General features: G+C 44.3%; 1 protein-coding gene and 1 long non-coding RNA gene across 2 annotated transcripts in view; one reads left to right on the top strand and one right to left on the bottom strand.

The window, feature by feature from the left end:
- LOC144754882 (uncharacterized) overlaps positions 1-2628 on the bottom strand; it is a 325679-nt gene extending 323051 nt beyond the window's left edge. The window contains exon 1 of the long non-coding RNA XR_013594777.1: positions 2475-2628. This is a non-coding gene — a long non-coding RNA (uncharacterized LOC144754882). The remainder of the gene's footprint in view (positions 1-2474) is intronic.
- Positions 2629-2662: 34 nt separating this feature from the next.
- VPS26A (VPS26 retromer complex component A) overlaps positions 2663-27008 on the top strand; it is a 260399-nt gene continuing 236053 nt past the window's right edge. Inside the window, exons 1-2 of the mRNA XM_078643202.1 lie at positions 2663-2806; positions 10604-10753. Of these exons, the coding sequence (XP_078499328.1) occupies positions 2804-2806; positions 10604-10753 (153 nt within the window). The 5' untranslated portion in view covers positions 2663-2803. The remainder of the gene's footprint in view (positions 2807-10603; positions 10754-27008) is intronic.

The raw sequence follows: 27008 nt of genomic DNA, 5'->3' as shown, positions 1-27008 counted from the left end.
AGGCGGGATGGATCAGTTAGATCGATAGGTTTGGAGATGGCAGGATAGGTTTGAACAGGGGCTTCCTGAACGCCCCCTTTAGTAGCTACAGTAGAGGTGGAGCTCTTGATGGGCCTCTTCTGTCTGCAGCTCGGCAGACAAAGATTTGTAATTAATGTGAAAAGATGAATGGATGTTTGGGTGAAAGGATGAGTGAGTGGAAGTGTGGCTGGCTAGACGGATGGATGGATGATTGAGTGACCGGGATGGTTGAGTGACGGGGTTGGTGGATGGACAAAGGATGTTATAATGAAGGAAAGGGTGAATGAGTGGATGGGTTACAGGGTGTAAGGATTAGAGAGCAAAAGGATGGATGAGTGTAAAGGATAAATGGATGGATGAGTGGAAGGATGGATTGATGGATGGGTCGAAGGGAGGGTGGAAGGATGAGTGAAAGGGAGGGTGGATAGATGAGTGAAAGGGAGGGTTTATGGATGAGCAAAAGGATGGCAGGATGGTTGAAATGGATAGGTTTGGAGATGGATGGGTAGGTTTGGATATGGATAAGCAGATGGACTGACAGATTAACAGATGGACGAACAGATTGGTGAAAGGATAATGGATAAAAGAATGAATGGGTGGCAATGTAAAGGTGAAATGCTAGATATCAGTGGGTGAAAGGATGAATGGGATAGATGCTTAGATGGAAGAGACAAGAGAGCTATGTTGGCGAGGATTCCAATTACTTTTTTCGCTTGCTTGGTGTCATAAGAACTTTGGATCAACGTGGGGGGTATTTTAATTTTCTGGTTACTCACTTGGCCTACACTATTCTCCTTTCTCTACTGTGGGATTATCAGGTAGGCGTGGTGCTGTATGCCAGCGCGTTCATACTAGACTGCTAGTATTTGGTCTCATAAAGGCCACATTGCCATAGAAATTCCTGGCACTGAACAAAACTACTTTGTAAAAGAGCAGAATGCTGTTACACACAAGGATGCCAGCTCACAGATAGGCAGAGATAGCATTTTAATAAAAACAAAAGGTCTTGGTTAACTCAGATTTAATTAGGGGCTCAATGTGAAAGTCACAAAAGTGCACCCATGATATATGTCCTTGTATTAATGCAGATTTACGTTTTTCATGTATTCACATGAATTTCCTCAAGTAGGCCAGGAACCCGTAGTCCTAGAAAATATTTGTGAATTGCATCTTAGCATGAGCAAATATGAATATGCCCCAGCGGAAATCTGTTGAGTGTTTATAAGTTCACTTTTTCTCCAACCACATTTTTCCCAGCCCTGGAAGAAACTTTACTTCTGCCATTGCAAGGGGTAAATTGCCAACCTTTTTCAGTATGGGAAAAGATTAGAGAAGAGCTGGTGAAAAACTCAAAAATTCAAATCCTTCTATAGTATTTGCCTGACATAACCAGAGAGGCTTTTATCAGAGCTCTTCTATAAATAGATTGCAGCCATTATTTGACGGCGCACTACATGGCACCAAAGGGACAAGTGGATTTTGTTACAGGACATGTAGATTTATGAAGCTATTTGTCCCATGGACAAGTACATATTTTATTAAATTCCACACCCCTGCCTGCAAATAAAATGCTGGCTGATAAGATGCTGACTGAATGAGATGCTAGCTTCAATCAGCGAATAAGAAGCTGGCCGAATAAGTAGCTAACTTCAGCCTGCGAATAAGAAGCTGGCCGAATAAGTAGCTAACTTCAGTGTAGTACTAAAACCACTGTCTAACTTACAAAAAAATCTGTTCTTATTGCGTGTTGTGTTGATGTTTATTATGAGTGTACACGGATAGATACATATATAGTTTGTGAAAGACTTAACCGTTTATATATCAGTTTATCTGTTGGCAATTTCCGTAGTGACGTGAATGTACCTTACCTCCTCTACTGGGTAGAACACAACTCGGGTAACGAGAATTGGCAAAGCCAATATGTTGCTCCTGTGCGAGATCAATTAGCTTTGTAAAGTTTTTTTTTTAGCCATGTTGTACGTGTAGAAGGGTTGAAAGTAAAACAAGCATTTGCAACGCAATAGGTCTCGCATTATTAAAGTTTGAGCCATTGGCATTGCTAATAATAATGCAACACCAATAGCTCAAACATTCAGTAATGCGAGACCTGTTGCATTGCAAATGCTTGTTATAAATTATTGTCGTTCTCCTCCCAATATCCAGACTCATGCTCTCGCTAGAATCGGACTGTCACAGAAAATAGACGGGGGCATCAATTTAAATGTGGCCACAATTAAAGAATCAGTTGGCTAAAAAAGCGACAAACATTTATTTACAAATCGGCGCACTATTAAACCTGTAAAGACGCTGTGCATAGGTGTTTCACAAGGTATGGGAAACGGCATGCATCTGTGCTTGTTGTAGGCAACTTGTGTGGTAATAACGAAGCATCCAACAGTAAAAACCCGCCGCCACACCATCAAACAAGTACACAAAACAGTTCACACACTAACCTGTCAGGCTCAGTCCTTCGGCCACGGCCAAAAAGACTTGTAAATCAGTGCGATCGTAACTCCTGGTACTTCATTCTGAAACACGGCATTTTCAATTCTTGTTTTATTCTTCTCTTGTATCCGCCTCTTCACCTCTACTCTGTACCAATCCGAATCTGAGATCAGCTGAAAATCGACCATTGAGAGGACGGCTTTGTAAAGAGGGCGGGATTAGGAGCGTTGCGGGCGCATGCGTTCGTTTAGTCACGCTGACGTGTGGGTCACGGGACGCTAGTCTTTGGTCTTCCTGTGTTGGTAGGTGATCGGAGGGTCCTGCTGAAGTTAATACAATGGTGAGTATTACAGCTGTAAGCCGGTGAGTAGTACTGAACAGCATCGGGGTATTCCACCGTACAACATTACATCTGGTCGGGAAGGCACCACCGCAAAGAGCGCCCAAGGATAAACGTTGTATACAGAAAGAGTATGATGAAAAGTTTGTCACTGTCCTTGCCCGGCATTAAGTGATTACAGGGGCGCAACTAGACCCACACTTCAGGGGTGGCTAGCACTCACAGCCAGGGCTGGCCCTAGCACTATCGCACACGGTGCAACAGTCGTTTTTTGGCGCTCCCTCCCCCACTACCCCCTTTTCCATGAATTCCCTCACTACCACTCACCAACATTGCACCTCATCGCTCTAAGGCACCTTTCTGACAAACTTTAATTTTTGTTATAGCGCTACTCCTAGTTTACTCGCACTCAGTTCTGTGCTCTGCATGATGCATGTTCTTTGTAGCAGGCACATTAATCCTCTGGGCTGTGTAGGTGGCAGGAGTGCCCATGTGAGTGCACAGTGAGCAATGCAACAATTTGAGAGAAGGATAAGAGGAGTGACTGCAGGGTGAGTGAGGTGACAGTATGAATTTGGGTGCGGATGCAAGTGTGGAGTGGGACGAATGAACGTATACTTACTGATGGGATTGTTTGAGTGAGATTGCAGATTGAGCGTAGTGAGGGGTGCAGGTGAGTGAAGTGTCACATGAGTGCATGGTGAGTAGTGTGCTTGTGTGACTGCAGGGTGAGGTACAGGGTGAACTGCGCAAGTGCATTGTGAGTGCAGATTGATCACTGAGTGCTGGGTGAGTGGGTGAATGGTGTGAGTGCATGGTGATCGCTGTGAGTGCAGGGTGACCGTGAAAGTGAAGGGCGAGAATGAGGGGTGAGTTGTCTGAATGCAGGGTGCAAATGTAACTCCGCTTGTTATTGACGGCAGCGTAGGGTTTCAGATCTAAGTTAAACTATTGCTAGCATGGCATTAATCAGGGATCGAGGGTGTAGGAACTAAATGATGTGCTGATCCTTCCCCATAGCACCCCATTAACACCTCTCATGTATGACACGGGCAGGCGACCGTTCAGAGATATTGCTAAACTCTGCCCTTTGCTCTACTGGGCTCGTCTGAGACGCACCGCTGAGCTTGCCAACTACGCTACAGCTATAACGGAGGTAGGGAACTTAGATGTGGGCTACATGGTCAATTGGTTATCGTATGTAAAGATAACTATGCTATCACTTGGCCTCAAAGACTCATGGCACACCCAAATACCCCCGAGCAAGGAGGAACTTAAGCGCCATTATTGGGATTGGATTGACTGTCAGGAGTTTAGCATGCCAAATAGGGGGAGATTTTCAGACACAAATTTCTCATGTTCAAGCAAACCAGAAGCCTAGAGCCTTACTTGGATGTGATCCAGTTCCCACTGGATAGGGCTCTGTACATCCTGTTCAGGTTTATCACGCTCCCTGTCAATGCTCTAACATCAAAGTGGCACTCAGCTGAGAATACAACCGAAAGTTGCCCTTGTTGTAGAACTCCGACAGAGTGTGTTGCCCATGTAATGTTCACTTGCCCAGCTTACAACAAAGCAAGGTCCAAATGGATAAAACCTATTTGCAGTGACATGGGCACCGCGACCATCGGGTTGCCTTTCGCATCTTAAAATCCAACGCTACCGTCCTTTTCTCTTATCGTGTGGCCACGTTTTTAATCCAAGCTTGGTTAATCAGGAACAAAGCTCAGCGCGGGGTGACACTACCCTAGACTTTATGCTACCCTGGTGGCAGCTAGAATAAATATTATGTGATGTCGCATTTAATAAAATTGCAGACTAGATTGTAATGTCACCGCCAATTTAGGACATCTTACTTGATGGTCACAGCACAAGCACTTTATGTAAATATCGTTGTGATGAACTGTGTTAATCGTTATCGCTATCTTTGTTACTTAAATTCATTGAATTTGTGTACTCCCCAGGGGAGGATTTTTAGCACTAGCTGTACGTATACTTTTTAGATAATTGTTTTTAGCATTGTCGGTTTTTAGCTCTCGCCTGAGCCAGCGCATGTGCTATTCTGGCGAGACATTTAGTGAGTGGGCTTTAAAAAGCGGACCACAGCTTTTTGTGCGTGCGGTTACGTGCACGGTTACGAGCACAGGCGCCATCTGCCTTTCCTGTCTCGTCGCGGCTCATTAAGTGCATTGCTTGCGGGCACCCTTACAGCCCGCGATCGCGTTCACTTTTGCGGCCGCGTCACTTCACGGCCGCGCGGTCCGATTGTTACCGATGTCTGTCTCTGATCTCCTACTGTTTTGGGAGGTACAACGCCAGTAGGGTTTAATTTTGTATTGGTTTCTCTAATTATGGCATCTCATTGATTTTTGGTCATTCATTACTCCCCGCAGGTGGGGTTACCTCTGTTCCACTCCGGCGATATGGTCCTCTGTTGCTGAAAATTTCGGTTGGGTAAAGGTCTGCAGGTGCAGTTTGTGTGCCCTTCTTATAATTTGACCCATCCAGAAGCATCCTGTCGAATTAGATATTGTGGGCTGAACACCAAAGTTTCGGAGGTGTTTTCACCAACGAACAGTGTATTTTGAGAACCCCCAACTTAACTGCCTCTAGACACATTTAGCTACTGCGGGCGTCCATGTTTCGCTGTGAGGCTTCTCTTGATTAATTATGGTTGGGGTTTGAGGCCATCTTTTTAATTTACATACGCTGTGATATTGCGAATTTGATATTTACATACGGATATATTGACATACAGATGTGATATTGTGCTGGATAACATACGCAGCCTGCTTTTCCCAATGGCACTGCTCTTTTCTGCACGTTGTCCTTAAATAACACAGCAGAGTCTATTTTTCTCCAATTTCTTTTCTGACTTAAACATCAGCAGGTTTCGACCCTTGTAATTGTCATTTCCTTATTTCCAAGCCCAACAGAAACAAGGGGATGTTGTTTCCAACACAGAAGAAAACTTACACTTCTGACAAGTTCGCCTGGCTTTTAAAATTATAAAAAAAGATGAAACGCATACAGAGATAAACACTCTTCTTTTGGCCACGCAGGGACTGTTCTACCACATGGCTGCTTCTTGTCGTTAGTTTATTTATCTGACAACAAAAGATTTGTGGATAAACCTAAAACGTTTATTCTGTCGTTCCAAAATAAATTAATAATTTTAAATAGTTAGATATGTTAGACATTTTATTTAAACACTTATTTTATTGTAAAATAAATCATGCACATTAGGGCTCTAAAGTACACTTTTTTTGTAACCTTAAATAATATTTCACATTTCTTAATGGTTGGTTACAAACGTTTAGAGTAGTGAATGGTAAAACCTAGTCGGCAATGTTTTGCTTTCCGTCATTAGCACCACTGAAGATGGCAGTTCAGCGTTGGCTAAGTCGTCTTTCTTCTTGGTCTAGAGGTGTTTTCCTGTGTCTCTCGAAGTTCTAACTCTAGTGTGTGCACACGTGTGTGGGAGAACAGCAGCAGCATGGAGTTTGAGGAGCTGGGCATCAGGGAGGAATGCGGAGTATTCGGTTGCATCGCCGCAGGAGAGTGGCCAACCCAGCTAGATGTGCCCCATGTCATCACCCTTGGGCTGGTGGGACTGCAGCACAGGTAAAGAGGCATTGCGAGCACGCTGCCGGTGTCCGTGGCTTTTTGGAAGACACATGAGGGCACGTTGTCCATTCTGCATGGAAACAAAGTTTGACATACAACTGGGGCAATTTGGTGAGAGGCTTAATAGCAGAAAGAGCAATCTTTTTATTGTCCTGTTGATTTGCAACTAAATAGTTTTTTGGCAACTAAAACGCAATTTGGAAAATATAAAAAAGTACAAATCTTCCACCAAACTTTGGTGAGGGGTTCATGTAATTTTGTATTTTGGAAATGCTTGCAAGGTTTTAAGTAGAAGCAATGATGCTTCCTAACCCCCATCAAAATATGCAGTAGGTTCTGCGTGTGCAGTGTAGCACTGTGGTTGTGTTTTGCACGCCATTCTCGCTCCTACATTGCTTTTGAAAATGCAAAAGCCTCAAAAACCTTTGTGCAAGGCAAGAAAGACACCTCATGCAGTTTGAAAAAGGCTACTTTAACGAAGTAGGTGTGTATTTCACTCTATAGAACCCTGGCACACGCTTTATTTTGGCCTTACGTTAGTGAAAACCTGTCCTTTGTTCCCCTGCCCTTAATCGCCCCTACTTGTGCCCACCCAACAACCTCTGTTTTACCTGCTTCCTTTCTCCAAGCCACCGCAGCAACACTTTCTAACCAAAATGATGTCTAAGCTCTCCATAGCTATTTCACAACTGCCCCAGACTCTCACGTCCCCTCTCTCCCCCGAGCTGATCACCTGACCAGTAATGTTACTAGACCATATATGAGAGCATCCTTGAACTTCCCATCTGCCCCCACCGCGCACCTGTTCATCAGTGAAAGTCCAGAAATCCCCACTTGTACGCACCTCTCATCATATGCAAACCTAATGAATATTAACCAATACGAACAAGTGACGCACACCAAGAACCAACCCTTCTCCGTAATTTCCTTAAACATCGGGTGTTTGGATACACCAACTAGGCATGTATGTACGGCTCATGACTCATGCGTAAAAGAAAGGGGTCGTTCACAGCTCTGCCTTGCCTCTAAATGTGACCTACCCTGGCCCTACCTCCGCCCTTTACCAATCCCTGACTTGCCCTCTTTGGCCCTTACGGGTAACGGGTCAAGTACATTACAGTTAACTTAAGTAGATAATTCATTTTTATGATTTTTCGAGGCTTGTAATTCATGTACTTGGTACCATCACTGTGAGCTGCCTATTTCACTCTGTAAAAGACACAAGAATAGGATAACACGCATTACTACCCAAGTTGACGGGCATACTGCAAAAGGAGGGAAGCTGAAGGATGAGCAATTAATCAACTCTATTTCAAACTGATATTTGTTTTTGTTACTGTCCAATGTCAGCTGTCTCCCACCTGCCTCTGTGAATACGATATGCTGCAATTTGAATTCTGTAGCATCACATTGGGGGGGTACCAGGTTGGTAGTGGTGTAAAGCACAAGTATATGGTGACTGGACAAATACTGTCAATGAGACCCTTAAATTGTCTTAGGCAGACCACCTCATAAATACACCAAAACCTTTAGAGGAGAACCCAGGGTTGCGGGGGACACAAAAATAGAGCAACGCATGGCCTCTGTACCTCGAGTGATATAACCATTGCACAGGATCTAGTTTGAAAAAACAGGTGTGGAGATTGTGCTAATCAGTCAAATGCTCAGTTCAACCAATAAACATGAAAGTAATCCTGAGCCACACTTGAGTAACACAAAGACGTCACTTCATTAATATTGTCAGAAATATTGGTTCGTTCGTTGCATAAGGATTCGGCATGCTTGGTGTCGCTAGAAGATGTAGCGTTGTATCTTTGTAGGCTGAATACATGGCGGGTGGTAAAGTTGAGGGCTTTGAATAAAGTGTAGGTATTCAGGTTTCATTCCCTACATGATAATCAGAACAGAAAGTGGAAGAGGCTTGGAGGGCTCTGTTCTCTACTTTAATCAGAAAGTGCATATTTGGTTTAAACACAGCCCAAATACGAGGCTAATTTTTGACCGAAATCCTCAGCCATCTTGCCTTTGTCCTTTATGTGACTAACAAACTCTGAAGAGATACCCGTTCAAGGGTCATTGTGCATGAAGCGGTCCTTTCATCCCTCAGCGGTAACAAAATTACTCATGCCTCATTACTATAACATATGTTGATCTCTCAGAGGTGGAATATGTGTGCGATTGTGTGTAAATAATGATATGAATGCGATCAAGAAAGCACATAAAACGTTTCTATTATGATATGCACAAGGAAGCTTTGATATAAATAGGCCTCTACTGAGAAGTACAAGAAAGCATTTCATAGATAAATTGCTGTAACTTCTGAAATTCTGTTTGTTCTATATAAGTCCACAAATATATATCTGTGCAAGGCCTTGTGGTATGAGCTCGTCCTGCTCAAAGCCTAATGCAAGTAGCAGGTTCACTGAGGACAAAGAGAGACTCCTGAAAAGTAGGGCTGCAGGCTGGTCAAGGAAGGGGCATGTCTTGGCTGAATGGCTAAATTAGGATTGCACCCTGTAAGAAGATGTGTTCGTACTCATGAAATGACACCCTTTCTTCCAGAAAAGTAACTGGTGCCTGTCATACGTCAGTCACCTAAAATGAAGGTAAATTTAGTTGTTTATTAATTTACATATTGCTATATACTGACCAAAAAGCTTTGCCATTGCTCAAACCTGTAAACGGGGCAGATCAAGCAACTGCCAGAGGCACAGGGGTGCTTCCCAGCACATATCATTCATCTCGTCTGACTTCTTTTCAGCAAGAGGGCAAATGTTGAACAGATTGTTTCAGCGCACACAGGGACTAAACAAAGCAATCCCGGGCACCTGTTTCAACATTTGGCAGGGCTTTTGACGTTAGGAGTAAAGTTTTGATATTTCCTTGGGCAAAGAGTGGAGGAGATCACACCTTGCGAGCACCAATCACTACCACCATCAAGCTGTCCTTTCCATGTGACAGGCTGATGGATAGGTGAATCCATTTTAGAAGCATCATTTATGACACAACTGACAGACAAGCCGACTTTGGAATCCGAGGTACGAGGCGGCACTTGAAGGAGAAGCCATATCCATCTCTAAGGAACACACACTTTTGTTCTGTCGGATGTCAACTGTGAGCTTTCAAAGGGTCTTCCCTCTTCTGCGCCCCTTCTCCAGTGACGATCACTCTTCCATCTACGCCTGCTATGGCATGGAAAAGGAAAGCAAAAGCCATGTTCAGGACTAGGACGCTTCTGATATAGTCACCCTAAGCTTTAAAGAATCATAATATAAATATGAAATGCAGGAACTCCAGGCAAGGCTCCCCATATGTAACACGCACATGCCGTACAGAGCGCGAGGTTAAGATTGTTGATTGAACAACTGAGGCACAGCTTGCACGCCATATGCGCAACGTGAGGCAACGACGCATCCACACTAGCATGCTGTAGTAACACGCTATGTTAATGGAAGTTAAATAAGCTCCTTTATTATGCAACCATGCGCTCCGTGTCTTCTAAGCAACTGATTTCTCCAACTGTCATTTCTCAATTCTAACTTCAACGTTCTACTGATGTCATTACTTCCATTGCATCACCTCGGCACATCACCCCCCTTTCAAAAACAAATAAAAATCCTTATGTACATCACATTGAAAAAGTACAATCTTTGCATTGATACATGCGATATTCCCCATATAGCCTAGAGGTAAAAAAAACAGGTATGTAAGAAATGTGTCCAGTGCTCATCGTGAAGCCCTAATATTCACATTCCAGAAGTTATTTCCCTGAAAGGAAGAATTCTGATTGACTATATAATCCAAGTACCAAGCAAGTCATCATACTTCAACGGCACTTGCCCCTTTTCTCTAGAGGGCTTCTAACAAAGTGACTTAGTAGTGGCTTCTATTAAAAATGTGTTCAACCCCCTTGCCCCCAGCAATCCTTAACTAATATTTTATATGAAATAGTTGTGTAAGAAAAACAATTGTGCATAGCCCTTGCATGTGGTTTGAGGATTGGGCAAATTTAATGTGTCTTCACAATATAAGCAGATAAAACCTAGCCAAGAGGAGGGTAAAGGTGTGTTGAGCTATTTACTGGACCTGCACCAATTGTGTTGCTCTTTCTTTATCGGTAGGTTTTATAGTAATGTCTGGTAAGCCTGTAGTGTCTGTTTTTCATTTCAGAGTTTTCTCGGAGGCCTCTTTGGTCCCATTTGTGAAATTGAAGTAGTCCTAAATGATGCAGAAACAAGAAAAATGGCAGAAATTAAGACTGAAGAAGGCAAAGTAGAAAAACATTTCTTGTTTTATGACGGTGAATCTGTTACAGGAAAGGTAAGAATTTAACTGTTTTTTTGGAAGCTCAGATTTGTTTTTTTAATTGTTACTTTTATGTTATTTAAAATATCCATTTAACCTTCCACCGTTGTTTGGTGTGTCTGAATTGAAAAAGATAATGAGACAAAAAATAATTAGATGAACATTGAAAACAACCTTTACATCTTTAACAAAATGATCCAAAAATTCATACGTCCATCCCTACACAGCTCACTGTCATCGTAGTCTGGATGATGTTTGATTTTTAGAAATGGCCCATAATGCATCTGACCTCACTTGGTGGAGAAGTTACAAGGAGTACAACTGAGAAGAGAAGACAAGCAGCTAAGGAGTTTGAGACACAGCGAATGTATAGCTTAGAGTGAAGAGTACACTACCTGTAATACTGGCTTTGGTGTGTTTGGTCATAATTGGGTGATGTGTATGTTATCCCCAGCTGTTGTGGATAAAAAAAAGGATTATGGAGCATCTCGGTTTACAACAAGACTGAAACTGTGAATAGTGTACGTTTTCTGAGCAGTCCCCATTAGCAAATATATGTATTTATTTATTTTGAGAATTGCAAAACACTGCACATTCCTCATAAATTCAGATTGCCAGCTCCAGATTTGATCACATGGCACCCCATTACAGTCTGGTTTCTGGTTTGTTTGACCTAACTGGAGACAATACTTATGTTTGAGATGTCCCTGGTGCAGTGTGCACTTTAGAGCTGTTTTTGTGGTGCAACAAAATAAATAATTGTGTTTTTATGCTACTATCACCGTGCCAGAAAGTTAAAACCCGAGTTCAGAGAAATTTGTTTCTGATCTCCGGATCAGAGATTGTCTTTTTTTCTCTGGATCATTTTGTATTATCAAATTTAAGCTCTACCCTTAAAGAAGAGGGTTACTAAAATTATTCGAAAGCTGAAGTGTACATTATCAGTGGTGAACTTACAGTCTACATGCAGCAAAATATTGCCTAGTACGTTATTGCGAAATGTCAATTTCTTTTGTTGTATCTTTAAGAAAGCCTATTGGTGCACATGTATTTATTCCATGTACAAAAAAGTTGTATAATCAGCAATGTTTCATAACAGCAGAGTAAAAGCACAAAGATTAGTTAATACCACTATGAATTTGATAGGTTAGCGCGCCCAAAAAGCATGCACTTCATAAACAAAAAGCCAAAAAATTGGCAATTGAAATGCCATCAAGTTAGCAAATTAAACACTTCAACGAATACACACTGGCTCTAATTTTGCATTTGCAGTTTAACAACAAAGGGACTATCTGTTGCCCCATCACTCAAACAAATGGAACAATATAACAATCTATTCTTAAAATACCATGGGCGTGATGGACATTTTCTCTCTAGCAATTACTCTACATTTCTTCAAAGAATAAATGACGTGAGACCTTCCAGACAGATAAGGTTTTCTGTAACTAGCTCTAACTGCCTTTCATTTAAAAAAATCGAAACTGAAAAAAGGATGTTGGTTACAATAAAGTTCTTGTATTGACATGATCTTAGATTAGTCAAAACACTAGTAAAGCAGGAATCAAATGTACAACGATTACAATAATACTAGCCTTAAAATGTAATTTTTTTTACACAGAATTAGTCTTGTGCACCAATTTAGACCAACTGCAACTGGCTAAGCTTGTAATTGTTCTGAATACATTATGAGCAATAACTGTAGCATATACTGACTTGGAATAATGAAGCACTGAAGGATGTTAAGACTTCATGATCAAGTACTCAGACACAACCATATCCAAAAGCTCTAAAATATTTAAGAATGTCGCTCTTAAAAAGAAAACAAATAATTTCCATTTTTTTTTTTTAATATTTCTTTTTAACAAAAAGTACAATGGCAGACGCCTTACTTCACGGAGTAAGCAATTCTTATACAAATAAATGGTGAGCAATGAACGGAGAATCCGTACGGTGAAAGCTAGATCTCGGGTTAAAATGGCGTGCGATCTTACAGTATACAATAATTATCAATCCAACTTATAGACATTATTGACCATTCCACCACTCATTAGAAACAGGATTTTAAAAATACAAGGAAATAGAGTGGTTGTCGAAGGCAACACGATAGAAACAATGAGCGGAACTGCGATCGTTATCCATTTGCAGCAATTAAAGACAAAACATTGTGGAAAGTCTAATGCAACACTAGCATCCCTAGGACCCGCCCGCCCACCAATCAAGATAACCCCACGGGAAGGCGCCCACTACCAGGATTTGAGTAGGAGTTTGAAACATAGAAACACAACAAAGACAATACAAAGAACACCCCTCCCACCCACCCTGCACCCCTGCATATGGCCTCCGCCCAACCCCAACTAGCAGTGTGCCTGTCGCCCCATCTAACTAAGAACCAAACATGGAAAAGTGGAGAAGGAATTTGCCATACATGCTCCCGGTCCCCCCCCCCCCCCCCCCACCCCCCGCCAAAAAAACCCCTAGGATTAAAAAAAGTTAAAAAGAAATTACTAGCAAAACTATATAGGGGAAGTTATGACAACCGCCCAGCCTCCCGCACTGGCAAAGGCAGCAGAATCGTGTGTCCATTAAAGTCTTAATATCGAACCCAGACAGTCAAGCTCATCCCTGGCCCTTACGATCCTTCATGCGAGCTCCCACCAGGGGAACCACTGTGCTGACAGGAGAGTCAAAGTGTCTAAGGAGGTTCAAACAATTGCAGCAGGAACGAGTCAAAAATATTAAGTCTCGAAATACATCAATCACACTGAAATATTCCCCCACCAACAGAAAGTCTCGATAATGCTTCCTCGGTGAACGTAGTGAAGCTATACGTGGGGGAAGAAAGATGTAAGGTCAATCCAGAAGGTAGTAAAGGAGTCCTCCAGACGTGAAAGATCAAGTGGTTCCATCTCAAGCGGCAATACCGTTGGGAGTAAGAAGCTTTCAGAAATCTCGAGCTCGCAAGTTGTTACTCGAGGGTTAATCAAGGGCATCAGTTCTTTTGTCTGCATGGGGCCCTCTTCCTCAGTTAAGACCTGCTCCGCGGGAAACTCAACTTGTTTCAGGGCTGGCAAAGGGTCAGAGTCTGGTATCAAACTTCTAGTCTCAACTACATCGATCATTTTGTGGATGATGGTGTCCACTTGAGAGTGAAGTGCCCCGATGGCGGCCATTACAGTTCTCAGTGGCAAAGCACACTCCGTCCGATCCATCTCCTCACGCTCGATCTCAAACAAAGTCTTTTATCCCGGAGGGCCGGACAACTCCGGGGGAACAGACAAGAGCGGGGCGGACGGCAACGGAGGGCGACCTATCGGTTCAGTGATTTTTACTCCGCCGCAGCAAGCGGGGACCCCAGCCGTTAAACCCGGGAGGCGGTGCAAGGTCTCCGGGAAAGGGACCCACAGCCGTTTTTTTTTGTCGCCGTTCCTTTATCATCAACCAGACCACTCGACCGCCATCCGAATCGGGCAAGGATAACCTCCACTTCGAAAGACCGGACTCTGCCCAAGTCCCGCGGCCGATGTTATTCAACTGAAACCCGGCTGGGTCAGTACTCGAGGCCCCGGCTCACACGCTGGGCTAGGCCGAAAACTGAAGCTCAGTGTAACTCCATCATTCGAGCTGGCAAAAGTCTCGGGAACGCACCATTGGGATCTGCAACTCCTCAGCCACACGGAGGTCGGGCGCAAAATCAGGATAAATAGCAGGATTATTCAGCTAGTGACGGAGGTCTACGGAGCCGGGAGCTTATGCGGCCATCTTGGTTGCTAGCGTAGCTCCTCCCATAATTTCCATTGTTAGGTATCAGCCCCAAGACAGACAAATCTTACTTGGGGTTCTTTTCCTGAGGAGAAGAAGCTGATATTAGTACTGTGCACTTGTGAAATAGTAAGTTGCTATGTCATCCACAAGAAATACACATTTAACCTCTTTAATTAGCTAATCGTAGTTCAGGCAAGAGACCGAAACCTTAGAGGATTTGGAATCCTAGAAACCATAAGGAACCGAAAAGAAAGAAGGTTGAAACGCCAAACGCACATTATCAATGCAATTGAAACCAAGGGGTAGCCTCCCCCTGTCACTGGCCGGCAGGACGTCACTATTAAAGATGGTGTCTCTCCCGAGACTCCTGTACGTATTTGGAGTTCTGCCAGTTTGGATGCCAGCGGAGAGGTTTAAGCAGCTCTGGATGATGACTGAATTCTTGTGGGGTGCTGGAAGACAGAGAGTAGATCTAAAGACCTTCATGAGGCCAAAAACCGAGGGTGGACTGGCAGTACCAGATTTCGAATCCTATTATATTGCAGCTCAAATGCAATGGCTGACGAAATGGGTGGCAAGCCAGCTCTGGGAGACGGTGCAGCAGGGAGACGAATGCCCGGCCCCAGACCTCCTGTTCAGAATAGTGTTAAGGCTACTTGTACGGGAAAGGGAAATGACTGTGTAACTACGAGTGGTTTATAAATGCTGGGTCAGAAGCCTGCAGAGGGCTAAAGTGAGACTCCCGTATGCGACGGAAATACCATTGAAATATTGCATTGCACTACCACATAGAGCAAACTGGAGGGGACTAGAGGCAGGGGAGGCTACAGGAGTGCCCACTGTGGTATTGGTTGTATGTGTAATGTTGTGCGCGTGTCTTGTCTCGTGTATGTGCTAGCGCGTGTATATATGTGCGTGCGTGGAATGTATGGAATGTAGGAGTAGGGAATGTTGAGAGGGGAGAAGCAGGCTGGAGGAGAAGGGTGGAGGTTGCTGTTGTGTCGGTGCCGCTGTTATCTTGTACTTATCAAATAAAAGAAGAAGTGTGGAACCAGAACTTGTCTACGGGATTCACTTGCAACACATGGCGACGAGCGGGATTTGAAACCCTCCAGCGGCACTGAGCACGAAAAAAAAACAACAAAAAAAACAGGAAAAGAAATAATTGCTGGCGGCAAATCTATGGATTAATGAAGATTACCGGACCACCTCTCCTAGTGTTCAACCAGCGTCCAACCAGAGGAAGCCGTACTTGGTAAACTATTTCTGATTGTCCAGCAGCGCAGGATGCCGCCGTTGGTGAGCATTTTTCAAGGAAGCATCTTTCAAGCAGCCCGCGAGTAGCCACCTCGGAACGTTCCATGCGACCTGCAGTGTGACGTTGAACTTCCGTGGCGGCTCACGGATGCAGCTTTGAGCTTCCGTAGTGTCTATCGTCATCACGTCCGACGACACGACGTGGCAGCCATTTTGTTTGATAATCGTATCCTAGCAACGCTCTGTGTTCACCGAGTGCTGGATCTGACGCTGCTAGTTCTTCATACGCTTACACTGCTGGTGTTCTCCGTGAACTTACTTGAAGAAAGGACTTTACGTAAGCATTCAATTATTGATCTGATGTTCATGACTATATCCATACTTTAATTTTATAACCAACCAACTAAACGTTGACACTGAACTTTGGTGAACTTTTTGCCCAAGTTAATTTAATAACATCCACAATACTAAGTGAACATTGGTGAACTTTTTGCGCAAGCATCGGTCCTGTTGTCCTGATAATTGATTTACTCTACTGACCAAAATGTCTTCAATTCTTCCGCCACCATTCTTCTTGGCAGAATCGGGTGAACCTCCCATAGCATGGGATTTATGGCTCGACATATTTGAAGCATATGTTGAAGTTTTAGCTGAGGAAGAATCTTCTCAAGAAAGAATGGTATCTCTACTTAAACACAGACTTGGCGCAGTGGGGTTAAGAGAGTTTAAAAATTTGCCTAAAATTGATAATGCTGGGGACATGGGTGTTTATCAATGCGCTGTCAAACAGATGCAAGAAAGATTTGGGAGGAAAATTAATGTGGTGATGGAGAGGTTTAAGTTTTATTCGAGGGCTCAGAAAGCGGATGAGTCAATTGATCAGTATGTTTCAGTGTTAAGGGGTTTGGCTGTTACGTGTGAATTTGAGACCATGACTTATGACCAAGTTTTACGTGACCAAATTCTTATGAAAACTAAGTCAAAAAAGATTCAAGAAAAGTTATGGTCATCGAGTAGCACTTCATTAAAAAATGCTATTGAAGTAGCTAGGGGTGTGGAGATTTCGGACCAGTGTATTCGTGAAGTCAGAAATGAGAAAAGTGATCTTGCATCTGGTTCAGTTAATGAGATAAATAAGGGTGATAAATCTAAACCTAAAAACGAGAATAAGTCATTTATGAACTATACTAATAAGAAAAGCAATGAGAAAAGTTATGAAAAAAGCAGTGAGCAAAAGAAGTTTTTGTGTTATAGGTGTGGGTCATCCAACCATTTAGCAAACTACAAGTGGTGTCCTGCACTTGACAAAATTTGCACGAATTGTAAAAAAGGCCATTTTACTAGAGTGTGCCACAATTTCAAGGCCAAAGTTAATTGCATTCAAGAGGAGGATCAAGATGACATAAATTACATCCAAGATGATGATGCCTTTCATGTTGTAGGTGAAATCTGCAGTGTACACGATGAATTGGTTAAGGTGAAGGGTAGAGTTTAAGAGCTACCATCTATCATCGTTAACATTGATGGTTTAGACGTTAAGATAATGGTAGACTCTTGTGCGTGGTACACCATCATGGGCATGGATCAATTTAAGTCACTTTGGCCGAACAGATCGTTATTGGTTCAGGATGTACACCCTGGGGGTTATACTGGACATAAGATACCCTTAGAAGGATTCATATTAGCCAAAATTAGTTTTGGACACAATTCATGTCATGGTAAAATATACATATCTAGCAAAGGTGCAACCATTTTGGGATGGCCGCACATGTTTGATTTGGGCATGAAAATTGATCCTCATTTAGAGTGCCCTGTTTATTCCATTCAGGATGATTGTCGTGAAATGAATGACTATTCATTTTTAAAGGAAAAATTTCCTGACGTTTTTTCCAATAGTATTGGCAAAATGATTGGATTTAAACATAAAATTGTTTTAAGGGAGGGCACATGTCCAGTAAAGCAGAAACTGAGAAATGTACCTATCAGTTATAGAGAAATTGGGTGAAATACTTAAAAAATTGTGCGAGGATGAAATTATTGAACCGGTTGAAAGCTCGGATTGGGTTTCGCCAGTCGTGATTTCTCTGAAATCCAATGGCGATTTGCGTCTATGTGTTGACCTAAGGTGTTTAAATGAAGCTATTTGGGTTGATACGTTTCCCCTTCCAAATTTGCAAGAACTTACATCTTCTGTTAGTGGATCTTCTTGGTTTTCCAAGATAGACTTAACAAGCGCTTATCACCAAATAGTTCTTGATGAGGATTCAACACATTATACTGCCTTCATAACCACTGAAGGGATGTTTAGATATAAACGCATGCCATTCGGTCTTGCAAGCGCGTCTGCAGTATTTCAAAGAGAGATGTGCAGGATCTTGCAAGGTATAAAAAATGCTAAGGTGTTTCAGGATGATATTTTAATATATGGGGGTGACAAGGAATGTCATGATGAAAGTTTGTATGCTGTTCTAGATGCTCTGAAGAACAGTGGACTAACCATCAAAAATGAGAAATGTATGTTTGGGAAATCTGAAGTGGAATATTTAGGACACATTATATCCAAAGATGGTATTCGACCAAAAATTAGTCATGTTAATGCTATCTTAGCTGTTCCTGAACCTACAAATAAGGAGCAATTGATGTCATTCTTGGGGTTAACAGAATTTTATTCGCGTTTTATTGAAAATTACGCTGTGAAAGTTGAACCATTGAGACTCTTGCTAAAGAGAAATGCTGCATTTATATGGGGTGAGCATCAAAAAGTGTGTTTTGAAAAGTTGAAGAAAGAAATAGTTACTACACCATGTTTAAAACCATTTTTACCAAATGCTAAATGTATACTATCTGTGGATGCGTCTGGTCATGGTATTGGTGCAGTTTTTTCTCAATGCGTTAAGTCAGAAAAATGGGTAGTAGCATATGCTTCTCGCACGTTGACAAAATCGGAACGAAATTATTCCGTAATAGAGAAGGAATTGTTGGCGGCTTCATGGGCTGCTGAGAGATTTAGGATGTATGTTTGGGGAAAGAAATTTAAGATTTTTACCGATCACAAACCATTGATTAATATCTTGAGACCTGAAGGAGGAAAGAATTTAACTCCTAGGTTAGCTCGTTTGGCTTCAAAACTACAGATGTTTAGTTTTGACATTGAGTATATTCCCGGTAAAGACAATGTGGTTGCTGATGGTCTTTCAAGATTACCAAATGTGGATTCAGTGGGAAGTGAAACAAATATGGATGGTGAAATAGCCTTTACCATCAAGGATGTATTTTTGATAAATGAAATGGGTACTGATAATATTGTTTCTGAGGCATCTTGGATGTGCGAGATGGACAAGGACGTGGTTTTGAAGGACATCAAAAGGTTCATAGTTGATGGGTGGCCAAGGGAATCCAACTTACGTGGTGAGAGTGCTGCGTTTTCAAAGATTAGAGAGGAGTTATGTATTGTTAATAATATTGTCCTAAGAGGTGACAGAATTGTACCTCCTGTGGGGTTAAGAGAAAGTATTGTTGGGAAGAGTCACATGGGGCATGGTGGTATGTCCAGTACTAAAAGAAGGGTTAAGGAGTGGTTTTGGTGGCCAGGGGTTGATCCTATGGTAGATAGATTAGTGAGGGATTGCAAGATTTGTGGAGCTAGTGATAAGGTAGCAAAACCATTAAAGGTACCTTTAACTATGGTGGAATTACCCGAGTATCCATGGCAAAAGGTGGCGATTGATTTCATGGGTCCATTTTCAGCTATATCTGCAAAGGACTGTTACGCTATTGTGTTGGTCGATTATTATTCGAAACGGCCTGAGGTGAGAATGGTAAGTGGAATGACTACGGAGGTGGTCATTGAATTTTTAGAAGATGTGTTTTCAAGGGAAGGGGTTCCAGAAATATTAGTTTCGGATAATGGTCCTCAATTTGTATCGCAGAAGATGGAAGAATTCTTGGTAATAATGGGTATTAAGCACATAAAATCATCTTTATATCATCCCGAAAGTAATGGTCAAGTTGAGCGCTTCAACAGGGTGGTTAAGGAAGTGATTGAATTAGCATTGAGCGCGGGCTTACCCTGGAGGAAGGCACTACTAGAAAGATTAACTGCATATCGAGTGACTCCGCATTCTGCCACAGGAAAAACACCTTTTGAGATTTTGAGGGGTAGGAAACCATTTACTGGGTTAGTTCCTTGGTGGTTGAGAAAAAGAAATGAGAGAATGCGGTGCAGTAACAAAGACATTGATAAAGAAGTTAGGTCTGAAGTCAAGAATTATCAGGATCGTAGCCGGAGGTATCATGGAGGTAAAAGTAATTGGCCTTTGGTGAGGATAGGTCAAATAGTTCGGGTAAAGAATCCTAGGATTGTGTTGAAGGGTGAAAGTGTATGGTCTAGACCCTTGAGAGTAGTGAAGGTGTTCAATGGTGCGGTAGAATTAGAAGATGGTAAGAGGTGGAATTTTCGACAATTGAGTTTTTGTAATGAGAGGGGTGGTGCGGTAGGTTCATTGTCTAGTTCTAATTCTGGTAGAGTTGATGAGGGGACGTGTAGTGGATATATGTTAGGTGATGATTTTGGACTAAAGAAGGATGGAACGTCAACTAGTAGCATGATTGGTTGTGATACTAGATGTGATGCTAGATGTGATACAGGAAGTGGTGTTAGAGACATCGTTAACGATGTTCCTTCTTGTTCTGATAGTGGTGTTGAGGGTAGCAATTTACGTCGTGGCAATAGAACAAGGAAGTTGCCTGCCCGGTTTTCTGATTTCAAATTAGGATAGTTTTTGTGGTGGTGTCTTTAATTGTTGAGGAGGAGGGTGTGTGGTATTGGTTGTATGTGTAATGTTGTGCGCGTGTCTTGTCTCGTGTATGTGCTAGCGCGTGTATATGTGTGCGTGCGTGGAATGTATGGAATGTAGGAGTAGGGAATGTTGAGAGGGGAGAAGCAGGCTGGAGGAGAAGGGTGGAGGTTGCTGTTGTGTCGGTGGCGCTGTTATCTTGTACTTATCAAATAAAAGAAGAAGTGTGGAACCAGAACTTGTCTACGGGATTCACTTGCAACACCCACAATGGGGATTTTATATGAGTATGGCATGTTACTGCCCTTTGAAGCATTCAATGAGAGAAATGAGATACCAGGGGGACACTTCCTGCTCCATGCGGCCTTAACTGCAGAGATACGTTAGCACTGGGGGAGCGGGTTAACTGAACCACCTCTAGCCGAAGGATGTCAATATGTGGTATCGGCGGCAGGGACATTTAAGGCTGTTACTTACTTCTATAGGAGGCAGAGTCGGGCGACACTCACTCCACTCAATGAACTGCAACCTAAATGGGAAGAGGACCTGGGAGAACCCATAGAGGACAAAATATGTGGGGAACTAACGGAGAGGGTCAGCAAGGTCACCAGAGATGCTATATTTCAACTGGTAAATTTGTATATATTTCATAGGGCGTATCTTACCCCAGGGCGTATCAACAAGTACTTCAACACAATAACGACAGCTTGACCCTGCTGCGGGGAGATGGGCATGGGGTTCCTACATATGTTTTGGAGTTGTCCAGAGATAGATAATTTCTGGAGGAGGTTGACGGGAACACTAGCAGAAATAACTGAAAAAGAAGTGACCATGACTCCAGGATACTGCTTGCTACACAGATTCCCACACTCTTCCAAGAATAAGACCACAAGTAAATTCCAGGACCTGGGACTAATGCTAGCGAAGCGGGACATCACAAGTCATTGGAAGGCAAAGGGAGGTCCTAGTATAGGCAGATGGCGGAGAGAGTTTGCGTGTTGGACAGACTGCGATCGAACGACGTGGCTCAGAGACGCTAGGCGCAATGGAAGTGAGAAGGTGTTAGAAGCAGCTAGAGCATGGGAAGCTCTGACAACACAACTTAAGCAGTTCAATTACATTTTAGAAGAGGGGAGTGGGGAGGCTCCGCAGGAGAATGAACCATGAAATATACTGGTATATGAAAGGGAGGGAATGGTGCAAGGAGGGAGGGCGGATTACCCAGCTAGTAGAAGTACAAAAGGGAAGATGGAGACTAAGATGCCTGAATGGAGGTCCCTGGAGAATGGCCCTGAGAAGGCTGCCTAGACACAGGGATTCAAGACATGCCTGGGTGGTGGGGGAGTGAGGAGAGGTTAGGATGCCACTTGGCAGTGGGTGAAGGGTTGAGTTCACTACTGTGTTAATTGTTGAAATGTGACCAGAGTATAGCCACCATTACAGCTCTTGAGAAAACATCGGTTGGACATAAATATCGGCCCCTTAGTAATGGAACACCTGTCTGACTAGTATTTATACTTGTTCACATAGTCTGTATTATTATACTGCTTTTCTCATAAATGCCCAATAAAGTTTGTTTACAAAAAAATCAATGTAATTGGAACCAAGATTGACATGAAATGTGCAGATGAATACCTACAGAGAAGAACACAAGGGAAAAAACTACAAAGTAGCAAAATAACACTAATGTCTGAGATGCTGACCAGGGCAGACCTTTGGCTCATGCATCATCATCAGCAATGCACTGAAAAACCAGGAAAGTTGTCTAACAAAAAGAACTGGCACTAACTTAGCATCCCATATCAAGCTAATACACGGAGAATAAAAATTAACTGTAATTAAATCTTGTCAAACTCAAAACAACAAACCACAAGGGCATGTTTGCGATCATCAGTCAAGCAACTGTCATCTGTATAGCACTACTAGAAGGGATGTACCCGAAACCCTAAGTCTTTAAGAGGTGCCTGATGTTTGTAATTAAGGAGTCCAAGAAACAATGTGCCTAACAAGACTGCTGATCGATAAGCAAACTCCAGTCAGAATTCCTCTGTCCCAGTTCACAGCTATGGCTGGAGTCATCATCCATGGTAAATGCTGGCTTCCGATTGATAATGAGGCTTCTTAGTCCCTCCTTGTTACCGCCCTATATCCTTTTGGGACCTCCCAACAGGATTAGATCTTTTACTTGCGGTGTTACATGGCCTCCGTAATGTCGGAAAGCACTCTTTTATTTTTATTTTCAGGCCGGTCCACTTCGGCCGTGCTTGTTTGTTTATTTAATTATTTTGCCACGCGGGCCGAAAGGGAGCGTTTCTCCTCACTAATGCAGTCTGCTTTTATTTTCAGCGCGGTCCTCTGCGGCCGCGTTTGTTTAATTTTTTCTCGCACACGCAGAGGAAATATCAGTTTGTTTCGGCTGCACTTGGGCCCATCTCTCTTGTCTGTTTGCCGGCCTCTGATTCAGGTGAATGTCCCATCGAGGCCGAATATTCCCAAAATGACACTTAATCAAAGCGCTGCCTCCTCCAGAGCTCGCAGGGCTGTAAAGAACAGCACTGCGCCAATATTAAACTCGGAGTGTCAAAAACGACAATCTATTACAGCCTCCATGGCAGAGTAATTTATATCGAGCTCAGAGCGGGAGCTGACTTGGAACGACTGAAGCGGGGGTGCGGTGGAACACACCTGTGACTGACCGGCTCAGAGAGAAATGGTACTGCCTGGTGCTTCCTCGCAGACTCTTTCAAATGCACCACAGTGGAGCCTCAGTGTGCCCTTCTAGCACCAGGAGGCCTTCCCCTCATGCTGTGTGAAAGTCGAGAGCGCTCTCCTTTTTCATGGTTCAAATTAATGCATTTAATTATTATAATGATTTCAATTACCTGGCTGCGCAATGCAATTAAGTTACTCCCCCATCGTTTATTTCCCTCCCCCCCCCCCCTCAACCCCCTGACGACAGAGCAAGCTTACAAAACCATGTTACCCGCACTAGCTAAAAACACCGAGCAGGTCACCCCAAGTTTATTAAGGGAGCGAGGACAGGCTGGATGGTCCTCAAACCTCGCAGACACTTGAAGCAAGGAGAGGAACTGTATTAATGGCACCCATTTTGTCTCCAGGAACTTTTCGGTTCATGAGTGGGAGTTGGCAATCTTCTCCATCCCTATTCTGTGCCACAGCAAGCGTGACCCGTTTATTCCCATACAGGAGTAACGTTTTCAGGGCTATACCTTGCTGCTCCTTGTTTTTCTCCTTCTTCCCGACTGCAGTCCACCTCCGCCATGCGCTCTTAATGCACAGATGCCCCAGCCCTCCACTGGGGGAGGGACGGACTCCATGTGTGCCTCTTTTAGGCAAATCTTGTTTCCAGCTGGAGATTTCAGACAGGTTTCCTATTGCCATAAAACTGCTGAAACCCTCATGCGACCTATGTCCCACCGGCCCTACCGGTTCTCCCTCCACCCACCTCCCCCGACCTGCACTCCAGCCACCTCAACTAGTCACCCGTGCTATCCAGTACCGCCAGGGCCCTTCAGTTCTAGGCTGAGGATCCCTATGTGAAGCACCCTCCCCTTGGTCCCTTCCACAGCAACCCCCTCCTCAACCCACTGATAGCCCCTTGCAAGGTAACTCCTTTTGGGCCGCCCTGGGTGTGGTGCATGCTGCCACCCATAGGACTCAAGTCCACTATTAAATCTGGGGGTGTTGTGCCTCAAAATGCACCCCCTTTCAACAGCCTTTCTTGCTAAGCAGGCACCCCTGCCCCTAAGGGCCCCTCCACAGGGTCTGATTAGGATTAAAAATCTGCCCGGGACGTCTCGGATTAAGATTCCGTGGGACGCTGCCACCGATGACATCCGAGCCCTGCTGGACAACGGCGAAACAGCAGCCCTCATCCTCCTAGACCTCTCCGCGGCGTTCGACACTGTTTGCCACCGCACCCTAGTGCAGCGCCTCAGCAACATCGGAATCCAAGAAAAGGCTCTGGAGTGGATCATCTCCTTCCTCGCTGGAAGGACACAGAGTACGCCTGCCACCGTTCAGATCTGCAGCCACGGAAGTCATCTGCGGCGTTCCTCAGGGCTCCTCGCTCAGCCCCACCCTCTTCAACGTCTACATGAGCCCCCTTGCGGCCGTCGCACGCCAACACAACCTCAACATCATCTCCTACGCCGACGACACCCAGCTGATCCTCTCCCTGACCAACGACCCCGCCGCCGCCAGAACCAACCTCCACGAAGGGATGAAAGACGTAGCCGAGTGGATGACGACCAGCCGCCTTAAACTGAACTCAGACAAGACGGAAGTCCTCATCCTAGGCTCCTCGCCCTCCGCCTGGGACGACTCCTGGTGGCCCCCCGCCCTGGGCACCGCACCCAAACCGACAGACCACGCACGCAACCTGGGCTTCATCCTGGACTCCTCCCTCTCCATGACCAGACAAGTCAACGCCATCTCCGCGTCCTGTTTCAACATCCTGCGCATGCTACGGAAGATCTTCCGGTGGATCCCCACCGAGACCAGGAAGACGGTCACCCAGGCCCTCTTCACCAGCCGACTGGACTACGGCAACGCCCTCTACGCCGGAACCACCGCCAAGCTCCAGAAGAGACTCCAGCGGATCCAGAACGCCTCAGCCAGACTCATCCTCGACATCCCCCGACGCAGCCACATCTCCGGACATCTGAGAGACCTGCACTGGCTCCCCGTCAACAAGAAAATCACCTTCCGTCTCCTCACCCACGCACACAAAGCCCTACACAACCATGGCCCGAGCTACCTCAACAACCGCCTCAACTTCTACGCTCCCAAACGCCACCTCCGATCGACCAACCACGCCCTCGCCGCCGTCCCCCGCATCCGAAGAGCGACAACAGGAGGAATGTCCTTCTCCTACCTGGCCGCCAAGACCTGGAACACCCTCCCGACCGACCTTCGCCTGACCCAAGACCACCTCTCCTTCAGGAAGAAGCTCAAGACCTGGCTGTTCGAGCAGTAGCGGCACCCCCCCCCCCCCCCAAGCGCCTTGAGACCCTCCGGGTGAGTAGTGCGCTCTATAAATGCCTTGATTGATTGATTGATTGACGGGCTGAGTCTGAACCGTCGATACGATCTGTATTGGCAGCGCTCTGGGCTTTCCATTCCCAAGTGAAGTCCATTGTCCGGAAATCGATTGCAACTGCACACGGCATCGGCCAAGTGGGACCGGACCCTACACCGTCTCAATATCCTGATCAGTCTATATCACCCACGGCAGTCCCCGTAGCAGCGATGTGCCACGAGAGGTGTCGGAGCTTCATTCTTAAAGTGATGACCGATGATCGTGTACTCGACGTGCCTTGTGGAGCGCCAAGCCCCTCAACATCGCCCTCCGAGCTGGTTCTCATTGTCGCTCCCCTTCCAGATGCTCGTGCTTGGAACTTTCTGTGGAATTGTTCGGTGTCTTATCCCTCTTCGAAGTCTTCAATATCCTTACAGGGACAAAAACGCAGAGTGCTTATGTCGATGAGTCACCGTTGTCACCAATGGAACTTCTAGGGACCTTATAACTTTGCCTCGACCCACATGGAACTTTCCTGAACCATTTTCACATTTTTACTATCCTGCTGAAGAGACAGCCTGTTTGGAAGGGGCCTGAATGATTGACCGGAAGGGTCAAGGCTGAGACTGACTGTCGGGGTTTGGCACCATAGGTTTTTTGAACTGGGTTTAGTTGCCATTGTGTTGACAGGAGGCAGGGTGGTGTTTATTGTTTCCCCTATTTCGTTTTTAACTATGCTTGCCTATAGAGTTTTGTTTTTATTATGGGGATGTTGGGGCCGGGGGCCGTATTGAGATGCTCCTCCTCCACTTTTTTCCTACTTTTAGGGATTAGTTAGCTGGGGCGACGGGCACACTGCTAGTGGGGTTGAGCTATAGCCATCTGCAGGGGTGCAGGGTGGGGGGATGTTTTTTTTAATTCTTCTTCTTTTTGTTTCTATGGCCTTTTTCTTTTCCTACCTTTTTCTCTTCTTATACGAGATGTGGGTGAATTATCCTGAGCTGCGCTGTTTTTCATATCTGGGTGTCAGCTGCTTTTTTTTTTTAATTATCCTGATTTTGTGGGTGGACAGGCTCTGAGGGCCTCAGCCTTGCGGGGTGGTGGATTGTTATGTTATTGCTCCTGCCAAATTTCCGCTAGTGTTGATGTCTTAGTAATTGCTTACCTGATATGTATTGCTTCAACCTATCTGCCTGTTCCCCTCCGTAATGTGTTTTGTTGTATGATACCAGATATGTCCACTTCTCACTCTTGCTTTCTTCAATTAATAAAAATATATATATAAAAAAAAAAAATCTGCCCGGGCACGCTAAAAACAAGCATTTGCAATGAAATAGGGCTCACATCAGCTATTGGCATTGTAAATGACAAAGCCTTTTATTTGTTTTAAAAACGAAAACAAAAATAAAAGGCA

This window comes from Lissotriton helveticus, chromosome 5_1 (assembly GCF_964261635.1).
Source record: "Lissotriton helveticus chromosome 5_1, aLisHel1.1, whole genome shotgun sequence".
Lineage (NCBI taxonomy): Eukaryota > Metazoa > Chordata > Amphibia > Caudata > Salamandridae > Lissotriton > Lissotriton helveticus.
This window is presented reverse-complemented; position numbering and strand designations above follow the sequence as displayed.